Source organism: Haliotis rufescens, unplaced genomic scaffold (assembly GCF_023055435.1).
Source record: "Haliotis rufescens isolate VD_foot unplaced genomic scaffold, xgHalRufe1.0.p SCAF_13, whole genome shotgun sequence".
NCBI lineage: Eukaryota > Metazoa > Mollusca > Gastropoda > Lepetellida > Haliotidae > Haliotis > Haliotis rufescens.
The window spans coordinates 8,443,136-8,460,067 of NW_025963813.1; the positions used below are offsets into that span (position 1 = coordinate 8,443,136).

Consider the following 16,932-nt stretch of genomic DNA (forward strand, 5'->3'; position numbering starts at 1 on the left):
AGCTACAATTTATTCTTATTTAATCAACCCAGGGAAATAAAAAAAACATATTGAGCTTCTTCTTATTTTGGTCAACCCAAACTTAACATGCTTATTGTGAGGCAAAACTCTGTAAACCATAAAAACAAAACCTGTGGCCTCCATCCCCACACAGAACTTCATTACAACCTGCAGTATGAAGGAAGAGACAGAACAATTAGCCCTGATGCTGATAAAACCTTTCTGAGACGTAAATCTCGGTGGCCATTATTGAGTTGTCCATAAAATGAGGCTCATTTCTTACCCATGCCACTATACCCTTGATATGAGTATCCTGCAGAAGATTGCATGTTTGCCAGAGTGACCTCAAGAACTAGACCGTATTATGTGCCATGACTTACACAACCTCTTCATACAAGCTCCACGGAATGTTCTGATAAACAAACGTGTACTGACACATCAAGCTGTGATGTATTCCTGAGTTCTATTAAGCTGATTTACTGTTTTTAGACTGAGTTTGTTGATGACCAAATTACCTTAACAAGATTCAGTAATGTTTTCTACATTACCAAGCTAAGTGGAAGACTTAAGTCAAACAACACTGCTTGAGTGAGTGAGTGAGTGAGTGAGTGAGTGAGTGAGTGAGTGAGTGAGAAGATGAGTCAAGAATTTGAGTGAGTGAGAGTGAAAGTGTCTTAAGTCATACAACACTGCTTGAGTGAGTGAGTGAGTGAGGAGATGAGTTGGAAGATGAGTGAGTGAGAATAAGAGTGAAAGTGTATGAGTGAGTGAGAGGATGAGTGAGTGAGAGTAAGAGTGAAAGTGTATGAGTGAGTGATAGGATGGATGATTAAATGAGTGAGTGAGTGAGCTGAGTTTTCTTCCTCAATATTCCAGAAATATCTCAGCAGGAGACACAAGAAATGTACTCAGAATGAATAAAAAAAGGATAAGACATAAAAACCTTCAAGAAGATAAAACAAACGCTAACCCATAATCGGACAAATACGCACAATGACCCCAATAAGATAATACAAGATAACCTGTATTGACCATGCATGACCAATCACACTGTTTATAATCAGTTAGAACGAGCATCAGTTGATGTGGTATAACAAGCACCTGTAATGCATTGTGACAGCCACATTGGGAAGGTGAACTACACAACATCTGTCAAAGTCGCCCTTCTATAGAGCCATTACTGCCTGAAATAAGCATTCCGCCATCACCTGTCAATAACACCCTCACATTACCATCAGCACAATTACTTTAATGAAAGGGGAGCACGCTTCCTCATTATATATTTCTCCTCTTACATAATGGAAGCTCGTACGTAAGATGCTGGCTCTATGCTTAATTTCAAAATCATCAGGAACTCGCCTAGCTGCCATGATGATGGATAGATGCCCGAAGACACATACAGAAGAGGAAGTGCTAATTATAGCACTTTATGCGCATGTTGAAAATTAACTAATTTCTACCAGACTACCAGCTTTCACATAAATTCTACTGTGCGTGCATCCTGGAGTAGCAAGTGTCAGTGTGTGAGTGATATGCTGTAATTTATAGGAAAGAAATGTACATCAGTTGTGCTTAATAACGTGTTATGTAACACTTGGCAGATGATTGCATGCGTTGTGATTAATTTGATTCATAGCTGTGAATTATTAAAATTACTTTACTGATCAAACAGATTGTTGGGATGAACAAAGGTTCATAATAATAATAAGGTTCATGATAACATAACACTGATTTTACATGCAGGACTCAGATTCCTGGTAGGATTCAGATCCATTGTGAGGTTCAGATCCATTGTAGGACAAGGGTCCATGGTTACATGGACTCAGGTCTGTGGTAGGATTCAGGTCCAGGGTCTCAGGGCTCAGATCTGGAGTACTAAGGACTTGGGTCCAAGGAAGAGCTGAGATCCAATGAGGGACTTAGGTCCAGGATAGGACTGACATCCAGGGTAGGACTCGGGCAAAGAGAATGACTCAGGTCAAGGGTAGGACTTGGATCAAGGGTAGGACTCGGGTCCAGGATAGGAGTCGGGCAAAGGGAAAGACTCGGGTCCAGGGTAGGAGTCGGGCAAAGGGAAAGATTTGGGTCCAGGGTAGGAGTCGGGCAAAGGGAAAGACTCGGGTCCAGGGTAGGAGTCGGGCAAAGGGAAAGACTCGGGTCCAGGGTAGGACTCGGGTCCAGGGTAGGAGTCGGGCAAAGGGAAAGACTCGGGTCCAGGGTAGGAGTCGGGCAAAGGGAAAGACTCGGGTCAAGGGTAGGACTCGGGTCCAGGGTAGGACTCGGGTCCAGGGTAGGAGTCGGGCAAAGGGAAAGACTCGGGTCCAGGGTAGGAGTCGGGCAAAGGGAAAGACTCGGGTCCAGGGTAGGAGTCGGGCAAAGGGAAAGACTCGGGTCCAGGGTAGGAGTCGGGCAAAGGGAAAGACTCGGGTCGATGGGTAGGAGTCGGGCAAAGGGAAAGACTCGGGTCCAGGGTAGGACTCGGGTCCAGGGTAGAAGTCGGGCAAAGGGAAAGACTCGGGTCCAGGGTAGGACTCGGGTCCAGGGTAGAAGTCGGGCAAAGGGAAAGACTCGGGTCCAGGGTAGGAGTCGGGCAAAGGGAAAGACTCGGGTCCGGGGTAGGAGTCGGGCAAAGGGAAAGACTCGGGTCCAGGGTAGGACTCGGATCCAGGATAGGAGTTGGATCCAGGATAGGACTTGGATCCAGGGTAGGACTCGGGTCCAGGATAGGACTTGGATCCAGGATAGGACTCGGTCTGAGGGTAGGACTCGGGTCCAGGGTAGGACTCGGATCAAGGGTAGGACTCGGATCAAGGGTAGGACTCGGATCAAGGGTAGGACTCGGATCAAGGGTAGGACTCGGGCAAAGGGAAAGACTGAGGTCCAGGGTAGGACTTGAATCCAGGATAGGACTTTGATCCAGAATAGGACTCAGGTCCAGGGAAGGACTTGGGTCCAGGGTAGGACTCGGATCAAGGATAGGACTTTGCCACAAAAGTAGTGAATAGTGAAGAAGTTAAATTGTGCATAAATATCACCACAATAAACCTTCACAAAACCTGGCCCTATGGGTAGTGAAGGATGCCCAAGGTCTATAAGAGAAGAGGGAAACAAGAGCGAACCACATCAATACAACAGGCAGCATCCATTAATGACATGACATATAATATAATAGTGGAAATGAAATTAAATCATTTGGGATATAATAAGATAATTATTTGTTCAATTTTAGTCAAAAACAAAATAATCTGTCACAGTTTGTTTGTTTGTTGTTCATAACATAAAGCAGCCATTAATAACATTAAACAATGTTAAACAATCAATGTGATTATATTTATCACTTGGTACTTCACTTGGGGATTCTTTTCCTGAAAAACTCATTCCCTTTTGAGAGAGTTGTGATGGTTTTAAGCCATAATTATCAATATTCCAAACCTATCATAGGGATTTATCTCCACCTACTCAGGGGCCATATACAGCCCCAAGTCCACAGCAATTGTCAGTAAAAATTCCCAAATTGGAATTAAACATTTCCCAATTCATGCTGTTTTAGTTGTATCTAACGTACATGCCTTGTAGAGATAGATGTCTTGTATTACACTGATCACAAGATCAATGGAGATGAAAAGGCTTTCATGTTTAGTTTAGCATTATTGCATTGACTACAATGTCAAGATTTAATGTTAAATACCTCTCAAGTTAGGAAAAAGAAAACATTTGATTTTATCAATTTTTCCCATTTCGTCTACCAAGGGCACTTAGTTTGAAATCCTGGGTAAATCTCTGAATCAAGGCATGAAGCAACCAAATGGTGCTGTACCAGTATGGGGATTCAAACCTTTTTCTTCAAGAAGGTGAGCCAACACAACCACTAACTACCCCATTCATGTTATTCCGGGACAAGCCGAATAGCGACTCAGGCCCCTCTCATAGCCATTTTTGCGACCGGGTTCCGTCTTAGCGCAAACGGGCATACCTAAAACAATTGTCAACTCGTTGCATAATGGTTCACATATTATTTCCCCATGTATTATATATATTTCAGAGGCAACTTAAAGCACATAGGACGTGCAGAATTATACAGTATGATTGAACACATTTAACTGTGTCTTGGGTATATTTTTAGATGCAAGACATATGTAAAATCAAAAATTATTTCTGAGGGATTCTTTGATGAAGAACTTGAAATCATACGCGCATTCTGATTGGTTTGTCATATTTTCGCACATGACATTCATCGAAAGGGGGACGAGTCTTCTTGCAGGTTACGGAAAGGGGCGAGTGGTGACGAATGTAACTACCCTACTGACCCAGTGACTGGCCACAGTGACATGGACATGTGTGAGTGTAGTCTGTCATACAAGACCCTGAAACTAATATATCCAATACAGCCCATGCAAGTCTAGATTACTGCAGTTTCAGCTAGAAAGTTAAAGAAAATTATAGCTCTGCAGATTCGTTTAACTCTGAAAATGAAGAGTCTCTGGGCTCCTTTTTAAATTTTATAACTATAATTTAACTGGTTTTTTTCTGTAAAATATATTCATTTCAGAGACTAGATGTTAGTCTAGTGCGAGTTTTACTAATTAGTATTTCAAACAAACGATAGTCTATTATATGTACCAGTATACAGTGGTATATATACAAAATATCAGTTCTTAAATAAGTGTCATTTTTCTTTGAATACATTGTATATCAATTCCTGCAAGTGGCTGTAGCTGCTCTCCCCTGCGTGTTGCTCATAGACAAAAAGCTCCAGGTCTGTTGAAATTACAACAAGATAACACATGCAACAATCTTAATATTTATCTATCAAATAAACTTTTCTTGATCTAAAAACAATGTTTGTTTTTAATTTACTTGGAGTGGCAAGACATACGTTGTAATTTAGCGATATCTAACAATTTCTCCACAGATATGGTTACCTCCTCACGTTCAGCGACATGCCCCAGCGAGGTTCTCAATCAACAAATACCGGCTTATGTTACTCAGAGGGCCAGGGGGAGTGTGGTCAGGTCTCGGAGAGGAGCATTGGGGAACAGTTTATCTAGGAAATGATACACTTCATGACATAAGCTTATTAAAGGAGCTTGTTACGATAACAGAATAGAAGTCGTCATGACAAGCACGGCTGTTTGAAATGGAGAGTAAACAGTCAGTTGATTGTTGAAGAATTGAATCTGGAAAATACAAAATGTAAACGTGGTAAGTGACCTTGAAATTAATCTTGTCAAGAAAGAAAATATATACCGTATTCGACGTAATAAGCGCCCTTCTCTAATAAGCGCCCACAACGATATTTGCTAATATATTGGCTGGTAAACAATCCAAATTAGCACCCCTTCTGATTGATCAATGTACACAAGACTTATTTATTTGCGTATAATACTCACTTGTGTGTTATATGCACCCTTAATTGTTGGCAATCAAATTCTGGAAAAATATATCTGTTGTACATAAACATTTCAGGCGGCCAGCATAAACCATGAAATTTATCTTTCAAATCTGTTTTTTTCACCAAAATTACATTCTAATTAGAGCTCCCTATTTCTAATTTTGAGAGTGCTCTGGACGCTTATTACGTCAAATACAATATACAACTTTACAAGTGGAGATTATATATTGCACATAAAGACATACTTATCTACATGTGATTAGGCAAAGTGAAACAGGCTTGTGTTGGATCTTGTACTAGTTAGTATGGCAGTTTTATAGAGCGACCCCAGTTGACACATTATAATGACTCCGCAGCAACCAGTCCACTTTTTATCTCCTTAGTGTTGAGCACCAGCCAGGCAGGTATCTTTTAAAGTATTTCAGTATGATGGAGCCAGTGATCGAACCACAAACCTTTCAATCTCCAATCAGACGTTCTATCCACTACACTACATGAGGTCATCATGAATTTGTAGAGGCGGTTTCTGCTGATCATAGGGCAGGTATGCACAGACACACATGCAGGCACACCCATGCACACATGTACGCACCGACGGGCACACACTCACAGGCACACACACACACACACTCACATGCACACACACACACACACACACACACACACACACACACACACACACACACACACACACACACACACACACACACACACACACACACACACACACACACACACACACACACACACACACACACACACACACTTTGCATGCATTCACCCCATTCCATCCACCCTGAATAACACACTAATGATCCATTCAACCCAATATCACACGCTGACACAGCATCCTGTCCACTTCATAATACACCTCCACAACAACAATTACACGCAACCCTACATCGAACACACAAACACTTCATCGAACACACAACCCAATATCACACACAACCTTAATTTAAACAAAACCCAACAACCAGTGTTCAAAATGAAGGAGGAACCTTGGGCCCTTCATATGAGGTCTTCTAGGATGAAGAACCTTGGGAGACTCCAGCACTTTTACTCTTTCACAAGAATTTCATTTTCACATTTATTTTCAAACACAGCACACACAACCCACATCACAGTCACACACACTCCACATCACACAGTCACACACAATCCCACATCACACAGTCACACACAACCCCACATCACACAGTCTCTCACAACCCTACATCACACAGTCACACACAACTCCACATCAAACAATTACACACAACCCCACAACACACACAGCCCCACATCACACAGTCACACACTATCCCACATCACAGTCACACACAATCCCACATCACACACAACCCCACATCACACAGTCACACACACTCCACAGTCGCTAACAACCCCACATCAGTCACACACAACCCCACATCACACACAACCCCACATCACACACAACCCCACATCACACAGTCACACGCAATCCCACACAACCTCACATCACAGTCACATGCAACCCCACATCACACAGTCACACACAATCCCACAGCCACACACAACCCCACATCACACAGTCACACACTAGCCCACATCAGTAACACACAATCCCACATCACAGTCACACACAATCCCACATCACAGTCACACACAATCCCACATCACACAGTCACACACAATCCCACATCACAGTCACACACAATCCCACATCACACAGTCACACACACTCCACATCACAGTCACACACGATCCCACATCAGTCACACACAATCCCACATCACACACAACCCCACATCACACAGTCACACACACTCCACAGTTGCTAACAACCCCACATCAGTCACACACAACCCCACATCACACAGTCACACACAATCCCACATCACAGTCACACACAATCCCACATCACACACAACCCCACATCACACAGTCACACACACTCCACAGTCGCTAACAACCCCACATCAGTCACACACAACCCCACATCACACAGTCACACACAACCCCACATCACACAGTCACACACAATCCCACATCACAGTCACACACAATCCCACATCACAGTCACCCACAACCCCACATCACACACAACCCCACATTTCACAGTCACACACACTCCACAGTCGCTATCAACCCCACATCAGTCACACACAATCCCACATCACAGACAACCTCACATCACACAGTCACACACACTCCACAGTCGCTAACAACCCCACATCAGTCACACACAACCCTACATCACATACAACACCACCCCTGTATCTTTCAATTATGTATGATTCAGGAATTAATGAGATAACATCAAACCATGTTATATGAATTACATTGATTCATCAATATTTCTAATCAATCCTCACATCACAGCCTACAAATTTGTCTGCTTTACTTCTTAGACAGAGAGCAATTGATAGTCAATGATCCAGCTTTCAAACGTAACCACTTTTGATTCATTACGGGCATTAGGATGAACTGTACATCAGCCATGAAACCATCAAAACAGCGCCACAGACCTCAGAAAGACTCTCAGGCTGAACAGGAACTGAAATTAGAGCACATCCAATTTGCCATCTATTATTCACTATTAATCTATCAAAACCACACTACCCATCTCTCTGTGCAATCCCTTACTTTCTTAAATGTCTGCTAATTCTTTCTGGACCAATGAGTAATGCAAGCCTCTCTATGATTTATGTTTTACAGATACTATATTACGTACAACTAATATTTTCAATTTCATGCTTCATTAAAGAACCTCAGTTGGGACATTCTTCCAGTGTGGACTTCTCATATAACTCCTCATACAGGCTGTCGATAGGCCACGAAATGCACAAACAATTCAATTATGAATGTGTGTTTGGCGAAAGATCAACTAGCTATTAAGGAAGGAAAACATCCTTTCAAATGAAAGCGTCTAATCCAGTGAAATATTGCAGCTGAATAAAAGCAGTTAATATTTCTGATGATGCCAAATAGCCTTCGGAATTGCCAGTTTGAGAATAATTCTCTAGGAACTGTCTTTATCATGTCCTTTGTGGATTGAATTTATGGTTCAAGGGGGGCATTAAAATATCAGGAGTTTCCAATATTTTGAAACAATTGTCCATTTCAATTTAATTTCTGATTAAAAAACACTGAAACTGCATATTTGCAATACGCCCTGACACACTCCAAAGTTTTATGAAATTGTAGATACACATATACCCTGTTTATCATAAAATGGCTTAAAACTATATACCGTATTCGACGTAATAAGCGCCTAGGGCTCTCTCAAAATTAGAAATAGGGGGCTCTTATTAGAATATTATTTTGGTAGAAAAAACAGAGTTGAAAGATAAATTTCGTGGTTAATGCTGACGGCCTGACTGTTTATATACGACAGATAAATGTTTCCTGAATTTAATTGCCTATAATTAAGTGTGCATATAACACACGAGTGCGTATTATACACGAATAAATACGTCTTGCGTACATTGATCAATTGGAAGGGGTGCTAATTGCGATTGTTCACTAGTCAATATATTAGCAAATATCGCCGTGGGCGCTTATTACTTCGAAAACGGTACATTGGGGTCATTTACAGATAAATATGCAAATAAAAAAGGTCAGGCAGGTACTTCAAATGTAGTACTCTAAGAGTTTTACAAACAAACATGGCGTCACCCTGTCTATTGGCTATCGACCATCAAAAATGTGGATAAATTACTGGGATAATTGTCATCAGTATCAAAATAATAGTCAAAGAACGGGTAAATCAGCATCTGACAAGGGAATAGCTGAGGCCTGGTACAAGTGTAGGCAATTTAGCAAGGAAGGTAGGGTGGGTGAGTGAGTGGGTACCCGGTAGGATGAGATGGTAATGTGGCTGTTAACCTTCTAGCGCCTCACAGGTAGCTTGGGTTGTATACTCCCAAGGGAGCTGAGAATGAAAATCGAGTGCTCACTGATCCATTGACCAGGGTAATAATAGTGTAGCACTATGAGCATCGACTTGGTGAATGGAATCTGGTGCATTATAAATGCACTTATTATTATTATTATTATTATTATTTATCTTTCCCAGAACTCAATACAGTTGGATCTGGCTTAAGTATGTTAGAAACTGTACTTTGTTTTATTTGTTGCTATGTTTTGTTTTATTTGTTTGTTTGTTTGTTTGTTTGTTGCTTTATGCCTCACCCAGCAATATTCCCGCTACATGACAGCGGTCTGTAAATAATCGAGTCTGGACCAGTGATTGAAATCATGGCCATCGATCCATGCAACTGGGACACGATGACATTATTCAACCAGGTCAGTGAGCCTGACCACCCGACCCTGTTAGTCACCTCTTACTACAAGCATTGTTGCTCTTTACAGCAAGCATGGGTTGGTGAAGACCTATTCCACCCCCGATCTTCATGGATCTGCATTTCATAATGTCATGACAATGTAAAATGACCAGACACACAAACAACGACGTCTCTTGATAAAGGGCAATTACTCTGGTAGAGCAAAAGACTGTCACTGGCAAAGCATGATATGTATTCCATCATGTCACAGTGAGCATTTCTTGAGCTACCTCAAGCATAATACATTGAGTGTTGAGGAGAGATAACAAAAAACAAAACAAAACATTGTTTCGGTTCATGTAACATGAACAAATTATATAAACGCCACATGCTCCGCGGAAATGAGACCGTGGAATTTGTTTCACGTGCAGAAATTGGATTCTGCAAGGAATGCATTACAATCGTCAGAGTAGGTTTTTCGTTCGTTGGAGCAAGACGCACTTTACTTCGTGGTCGTAGACCAATATTCGTGGTCTTTATTCATACTAGGTGGACCAATATTTGTGGTCTTTATTCATACTAGTTGGACCAATATTTGGGGTCTTTATTCATACTAGTTGGACCAATATTTGTGGTCTTTATGAATAATAGTTGGACCAATATTTGTGGTCTTTATTGATACTAGTTGGACCAATATTTGTGGTCTTTATGGATACCAGTTGGACCAATATTTGTTGTCTTTATAGGAAATAGTTGGACCAATATTCGTGGTCTTTATTGATACTAGTTGGACCAATATTTGTGGTCTTTATTGATAATAGTTGGACCAATATTTGTGGTCTTTATGGATACCAGTTGGACCAATAATTGTGGTCTTTATGGATACCAGTTGGACCAATATTCGTGGTCTTCATAGGAAAAAGTTGGACCAATATTCGTGGTCTTCATAGGAAATAGTTGGACCAATATTCATGGTCTTCATAGGAAATAGTTGGACCAATATTTGTGGTCTTCATAGGAAATAGTTGGACCAATATTCATGGTCTTCATAGGAAATAGTTGGACCAATATTCATGGTCTTCATATGAAATATTTGGACCTTTGTGGTCCTTAGAAATGTAAAGTGTGCACTTGCTCCTATTGTAAGTTATTCATTCCTACATTCATAGTCATGTACCTACCATAGCTTCTTTATTTTCCTTTATTCCTTAAGAGAATCACGTTTAGTTCCCCATATATGACATAAAAAGACAATCATGTATAGTAGCCCATTAAAAGTATAATTTCAAGTGGAGTCCAAAAAGACAGCAAGTAGACACGTGATCATCGCCTTCCACTGCGCAACACTGAGTTTGTGACCTTGGGCACTATATGACCTTCAACATCAGTTGCAAGCATTTCATGAACATTCCAAAGGACAATCCAGCATATAAACCAAGTAGCAAATAGGATGTTCCTTGGTGGAATTCAACATTTGTAAGTTATTCCAGCAATGAGAGGGTGGTCTGTAAATAATTGATTCAGGACCAGACAATCCAGTGGTTGAGCATCGATGATATGATTGGGACACGATGACATGCATCAACCACGTCAGCAAGCCTGACCACCCGATCCCGTTAGTTGCTTTTTACGACAAGCATGTAAGAGATTATGATGGCAAATGATCAATTTTGTATGTCTTAAAAACTTTATTCATGGATATTCCCTGACATGTTTTTCTTGCTTGCTTGTTTGTTGTTTAAACGTCGCACTCAGCAATATTCCAGCTACATTACAGCGGTCTGCAAGTAATCAAGTCTGGACTAGACCATCCAGTGATTGACATCATGAGCATCGATCCACGCAATTGGCTGTAAGTCACCTCTTACGACAAGCATAGTCACACTTCTTATGACAAGCATGGTTAGCTGAAGACCTATTCTAACCAGATCCTTACAGGGGAGGAAAGAAGAAAGTGACACACATTGATCAAAACCATCAAGCATGAATATGGTGCTGACAAGCAGAGGCAAATTTGGGTTCAAAAGCACAAACAAAGGATCTTGACATAGCTAAGGATTCAACCCTGTATTTCAGTGTATTTCTACTCCCAACACCAACAGGTGACAATTGAGCAACTTCATCAATAAAACCTTCACCAAGATTTAAATAATAAAATGAATGACTTAAACATGTTAAAAGTTGGATGAGAGAGGGAAAGACAAAAGAACAAATTTGGAAAGAGAGGGAGAGAGTCTTCCCTAATTGCAAGGAAACCAGTTTCTTTCACATATTTCTTCAAAATTCAATATAAAATTAATCAGACAAATAGTTTACGACCAAATGCTTTTACAACTGAATGACAGAAGGAGTTTATGTTTCTAGATTATTATTTTTTCTGAGTGAGCGAGTGAGTTCAAGTTTAACGTCACATCGCGATATTTCAGCCATATCGTGACGATATTTTTTCTGAATAAAATGAAGCACAAAATGTATAAAGGGATGAAGCACACATCCTGTCCTACCTTCCACAAAACATGAAACAACCTCGCGACACATGCATCAAATTAGGGGTGGAATTAAACCACTGTCTTCCTGAAGCGTCTGCATTTCATCATAGCCGAGCACTCTGTCAACTTCGTCTGACCTTCCCACACAATCACCATTTTGTCCGCTCGGACCAAGTAATAGCCATTTTATGAGGCCTGCTCTTTTGTTCCGGAGGTTGATTATCTCTCTTGATAAACAATATATGCACTTTCATTGAATTGACACCACATTTTCAGCAGAAATGTCAATTCTGATATTTCAAAGAATTTGTGAACTGCCAAGACAAAGGCTTCCGCTAACATGGCTCAGCATCTTGCAATCAAGATGAAATTTATATTGCTCTTTCACCTGAAAGGGTAACGACCATGTTACATAGTCGAAGATCTTAATGATTGAAGAGTTTGTTTATATAAATTGTGTCAGTCAGAATCACCACTCAACAATGTTTGTGTTCAGTCTGAAAGAAAGTTAACAACAAATACTTGTGTTTCAGGTAACCCCGAATCCATTGTTTCACTTGCGATCCAAAATCCAACAGCTGTTAAGAACACCCTTATTAAATATTAAGATAAGTTGTTTTTCTATATCATTATTGCTGAAGCTATTTTTACCTAAAAATTTGAGAAACACTGCAACCAACATCAGTCCTACACAAGGAGTCAGCATGTTTAGTGTTAAACATTATAAAAATAATTAAATAAAGACAACAACATTAACGACCAATCCAATCTGTTGGGTCGAATTTACCCGCATGATGTATTTTTGTATTTGGCCTAAACCACATGTCGGACACTCAACACAACGCTCAAGTCCAGAAAACTTCCTTCTTTCTCAAAAGCTCAGTGGCTATAATTATTAACAAGGGCTGGGACGGGTAACTCGGGTACTCTGGTCGGGTGGGTACTGAGTAGGACCCGGGTACCCACAGGATTACCCGGACCCATGGTTAATCACGTGATATATTGTTTAATGACAAAAATTATCTAAATTAACTCTATGGTTACACTATAAGTGACTAATATTTGCATTCCTTCTGACTTTATATGCTTGATTAAAGATAAAACTTCAGTCAACTTCAGTTTATGCATGACCAGATCGTTTTTACACGGGTAGTAAATTTGGACTCGTCCCAGCCCTATTATTAACACTAAATTCTGCTGAAATTTATGACAGAAGACAACTTTTCCTACATACAGACTGTTACTATAAGGATAACAATATTTTTCAGGGCCTCATCATTTGCAGAAGCCCGAGGTATTCCATTAACTGCCCCGACGAAGGAGGGCAGTTGAAAAGACCAAGGACCTCTGCAAATGATAATGCCCTGAAAAATAGCGTTAGCCTTATTATAGCTAAAATGGATGGAATTTATTATTAAATAAAACAAGTATTTGTCACAGAGTGACGAAATATCCCCCGCCATATACACCATAGTACCAAATATGAAGACAATCCAGCGATTAGTTCTTGAGATATTGTGGCAACACCGTTTTCCAACTCCAAAAACAGATTTGCCTGCTGTGACCTTGAAAATGGGGTCAAGGTCACTAAATCTGACAGGTGTATGCGGTGTCTGTATATACACTATAGTTCCAAATATGAAGACAATCCAGCGATTAGTTCTTGAGATATCGCGGCAACAACGTTTTCTAACTCCAAAAGCAGATTTGCCTGCTGTGACCTTGAAAATGGGGTCAAGGTCACCAAAACCGACTGGTGTCTGCGGTGTCTGTATATACACCATAGTTCCAAATATGAAGACAATCGAGGGGTTTAGTTCTTGAGATATCGCGGCAACACCGTTTTCCAACTCTAAAAGCAGATTTGCCTGCTGTGACCTTGAAAATGGGATCAAGGTCACCAAAACCGACTGGTGTCTGCGGAGTCTGTACATACACTATAGTTCCAAATATGAAGACAATCCAGTGTTTAGTTCTTGAGATATCGCGGCAACAACGTTTTCCAACTCCAAAAGCAGATTTGCCTGCTGTGACCTTGAAAATGGGGTCAAGGTCACCAAAACCTACTGTTGTCTGCGGTGTCTGTATATACACCATAGTTCCAAATATGAAGACAATCCAGTGTTTAGTTCTTGAGATATCGCGGCAACACCGTTTTCCAACTCTAAAAGCAGATTTGTCTGCTGTGACCTTGAAAATGGGATCAAGGTCACCAAAACCAACTGGTGTCTGCGGAGTCTGTATATACACCATAGTTCCAAATATGAAGACAATCCAGTGTTTAGTTGTTGAGATATCGCGGCAACACCGTTTTCCAACTCTAAAAGCAGATTTGTCTGCTGTGACCTTGAAAATGGGATCAAGGTCACCAAAACCGACTGGTGTCTGCAGAGTCTGTATATACACCATAGTTCCAAATATGAAGACAATCCAGTGTTTAGTTGTTGAGATATCGCGGCAACAAACAGGTGGGACGTACGGACGTACGGACGGACGGACGGACGGACGGTCGTGAATACTATATCCCCCACTTCGCGCTTTCGCGCGGCGGGGGATAAAAATATATATCGGTTTTGAAACATTTACTGCAATCAACACAAATGTCACTGACCCACTTTTACAAATATGGAAATGTCATAGAACAAACCAGATGACGTCACTATTGAAAGTGACGTCACCTATCCTTATCCCTATGACATCACCTAACAACGCGCGTGATAATGGCCCCTCATCAAGCAATATGAGGGCATTATCAAGTTACAATGGCCCGTTCATTTCTGATAGCATGGGGGCGGTTTAATGATAATTCTATAATACAGCACAAGCAACACTCAATGAAGCTGTTTAAAATGGATACTTCACAAACAACAAGTGCCAAATGTGCCAAATTCTATTCACCAAGTGAATGCTCATGGCGCTACACTGTTATTATTGTCAATGGAGTGAGTGAGTGAGTTTGATTTTACTCCGCTTTTAGCATTATTCCAGCAATATCACGGCGGGGGACACCAGAAATGGGCTTCACACATTGTACCCATGTCGGGAATTGAACCCGGGTCTTCGGCGTGACGAGCGAACGCTTTAACCACTAGGCTACCCGACCTCCCCTATTGTCAATGGACCAGTGTGCACTTGATGTTCGTTCTCAAGTCCCTGGAGAATATACAACCCAAGCTATCTCATCCTTCTGGGTACCCACTCACTGCTGGGTAACAGGGGCATCTCATGAACAAGTCACATGCCCAAGGAGACACTGCAAGCGTTACATGTGCTACAGTGTGGGGCAGGACTAAAGCCCTAGAAACTCTCAGGTGACAAGCTGCCAAACTCAGTCATCCATTCAAGGTCTTTAACAAAATACAAATCAATAATTTTACTTCTTTGAGCAGACCGCCTCCGTGGTCTAGTGATAGAGCATCCGCCTGGAGAGCGGAAGGTCCGGGGTTCGATCCCCAGCCATGTCATACCAAAAGACGTTTAAAGATGGTACTTGTTGTTACCCTGTCTGGCGCTTGGCATAAAGGGGCTAAAACAAGGACTGGTCGGCTCGGAGTCAGTATACTGTGTCTGAGTGGGATATTCATGTTAAACTGCGGCATGGTATCTCAGTGAGCTTGCAAGCAGTACAAGCAGCCACACAAACATACATGCACGTTGCTGTATAAGTGCAATAATCTTGGACGCAACGTTCAACCCAATTTCTTTGAGCAGATTGAATGCTCAAACTACAAAGTAAATAAAACATCAAGATTCAGTTTGGTATGGAGTAAAAACCTGCTTGTCCCACAGATTCCTTGGTAGATGATTTGTTGTAAAAAAAAATAAAAAATCTTCCTTTCTTATGCCTTGGTTCACATACATGCCTGCTCAAAGACTTTGTGGCAAAAGAATTTCTGAGATGAATTTGGCTTTTTTCCCTGTTTCCTCAGACTTAATAAACAGTTCTTCTTAAGCGGAGGGCCAGGTGAGGTTCATTTACAATTCTTGGAAAGAGTTTGAAGAATGGACAAAAACGAAAGAGATAAAAAGGTTGATGGAATACTACTGGTGTTTGTTTGCATTATTTCTTGAACAGTACAAAAACAGAACAATTAATTTGCGGATGGTTAGGTTACTTTTTTATTTCGTTCTCCAGATGCAGATTCTATTCTGTCCAAGGTTGTGGGTTCAACAAAAAGTAGGTGAAAACAAGAAGTGTAGGGAAATGGTAAAAATTCAAGATTGATCATTGGCTTAAAAAAGCAGTGTATAACATTCAATATGCTTTATGAGATATACTCTGGATAATGCAACCATGGAGGTAACTGGACAGCTTAATCTGGGAGGACTGTTCAAAGTGATGTACTGGGCAATCCAATATATGGAATAGGAAGCAAATATAATAACATGTTCCGTATCGGAAATTCGCCCACCCCCTTCAAAACCTTCAAATAAGGAAGAGATTCCCCCACACAAGTAATCTACTGTCATGGCTTCTAATGTACAAAATTTTTAAAGTTTACATGTTTGTCTTCAATCCTCCGACCATCCCACAGTTGTTATAAATAAACAAATATTATTACTCTGTGAACAAATGGACAAAACAGTCATAACACGAATACTGAAGATGAAGTTTCATATGCTGTGGCTGTACAGTGAAGAGGTGGTAAAGCGATGTGCATGCATTTGTGTGTGTGTGCGCGGGTGGAGCGTAAGGGAGGGGAGAGGATGGAGGGTAGGGGTAGGGGGGAGGGATAGCGTAGGGGAGTGGGAGTGCCAGCTGACCACTTACAACAAGCACCATCTTTTAACGTCTATTGGA

General features: G+C 41.1%; 2 protein-coding genes across 3 annotated transcripts in view; both read right to left on the reverse strand.

Annotated features, from left to right (window-relative positions):
• Window positions 1-16,932, reverse strand: part of LOC124149284 (D-glucuronyl C5-epimerase-like) — a 349,514-nt gene that overhangs the window by 308,939 nt on the left and 23,643 nt on the right. The window lies entirely within an intron of this gene.
• On the reverse strand, window positions 2,249-4,942 carry LOC125378850 (cell surface glycoprotein 1-like). Its single transcript, XM_048394823.1, has 2 exons — window positions 4,923-4,942; window positions 2,249-2,981 (listed from the first exon to the last, which is right to left on the reverse strand). Exons 1-2 carry the CDS (start codon window positions 4,940-4,942, stop codon window positions 2,249-2,251), a joined length of 753 nt encoding a protein of 250 aa, XP_048250780.1.

Bases quoted from the DNA above. Each gene is read 5' to 3' on its own strand.
- LOC125378850 (XM_048394823.1), bottom strand. From the start codon at position 4,942: ATGTCGCTGAACGTGAGGAG. The intron at 2,982-4,922 runs GTAACCATATCT...TTTGTGGCAAAG, and splicing joins ATGTCGCTGAACGTGAGGAG to TCCTATCCTTGATCCGAGTC.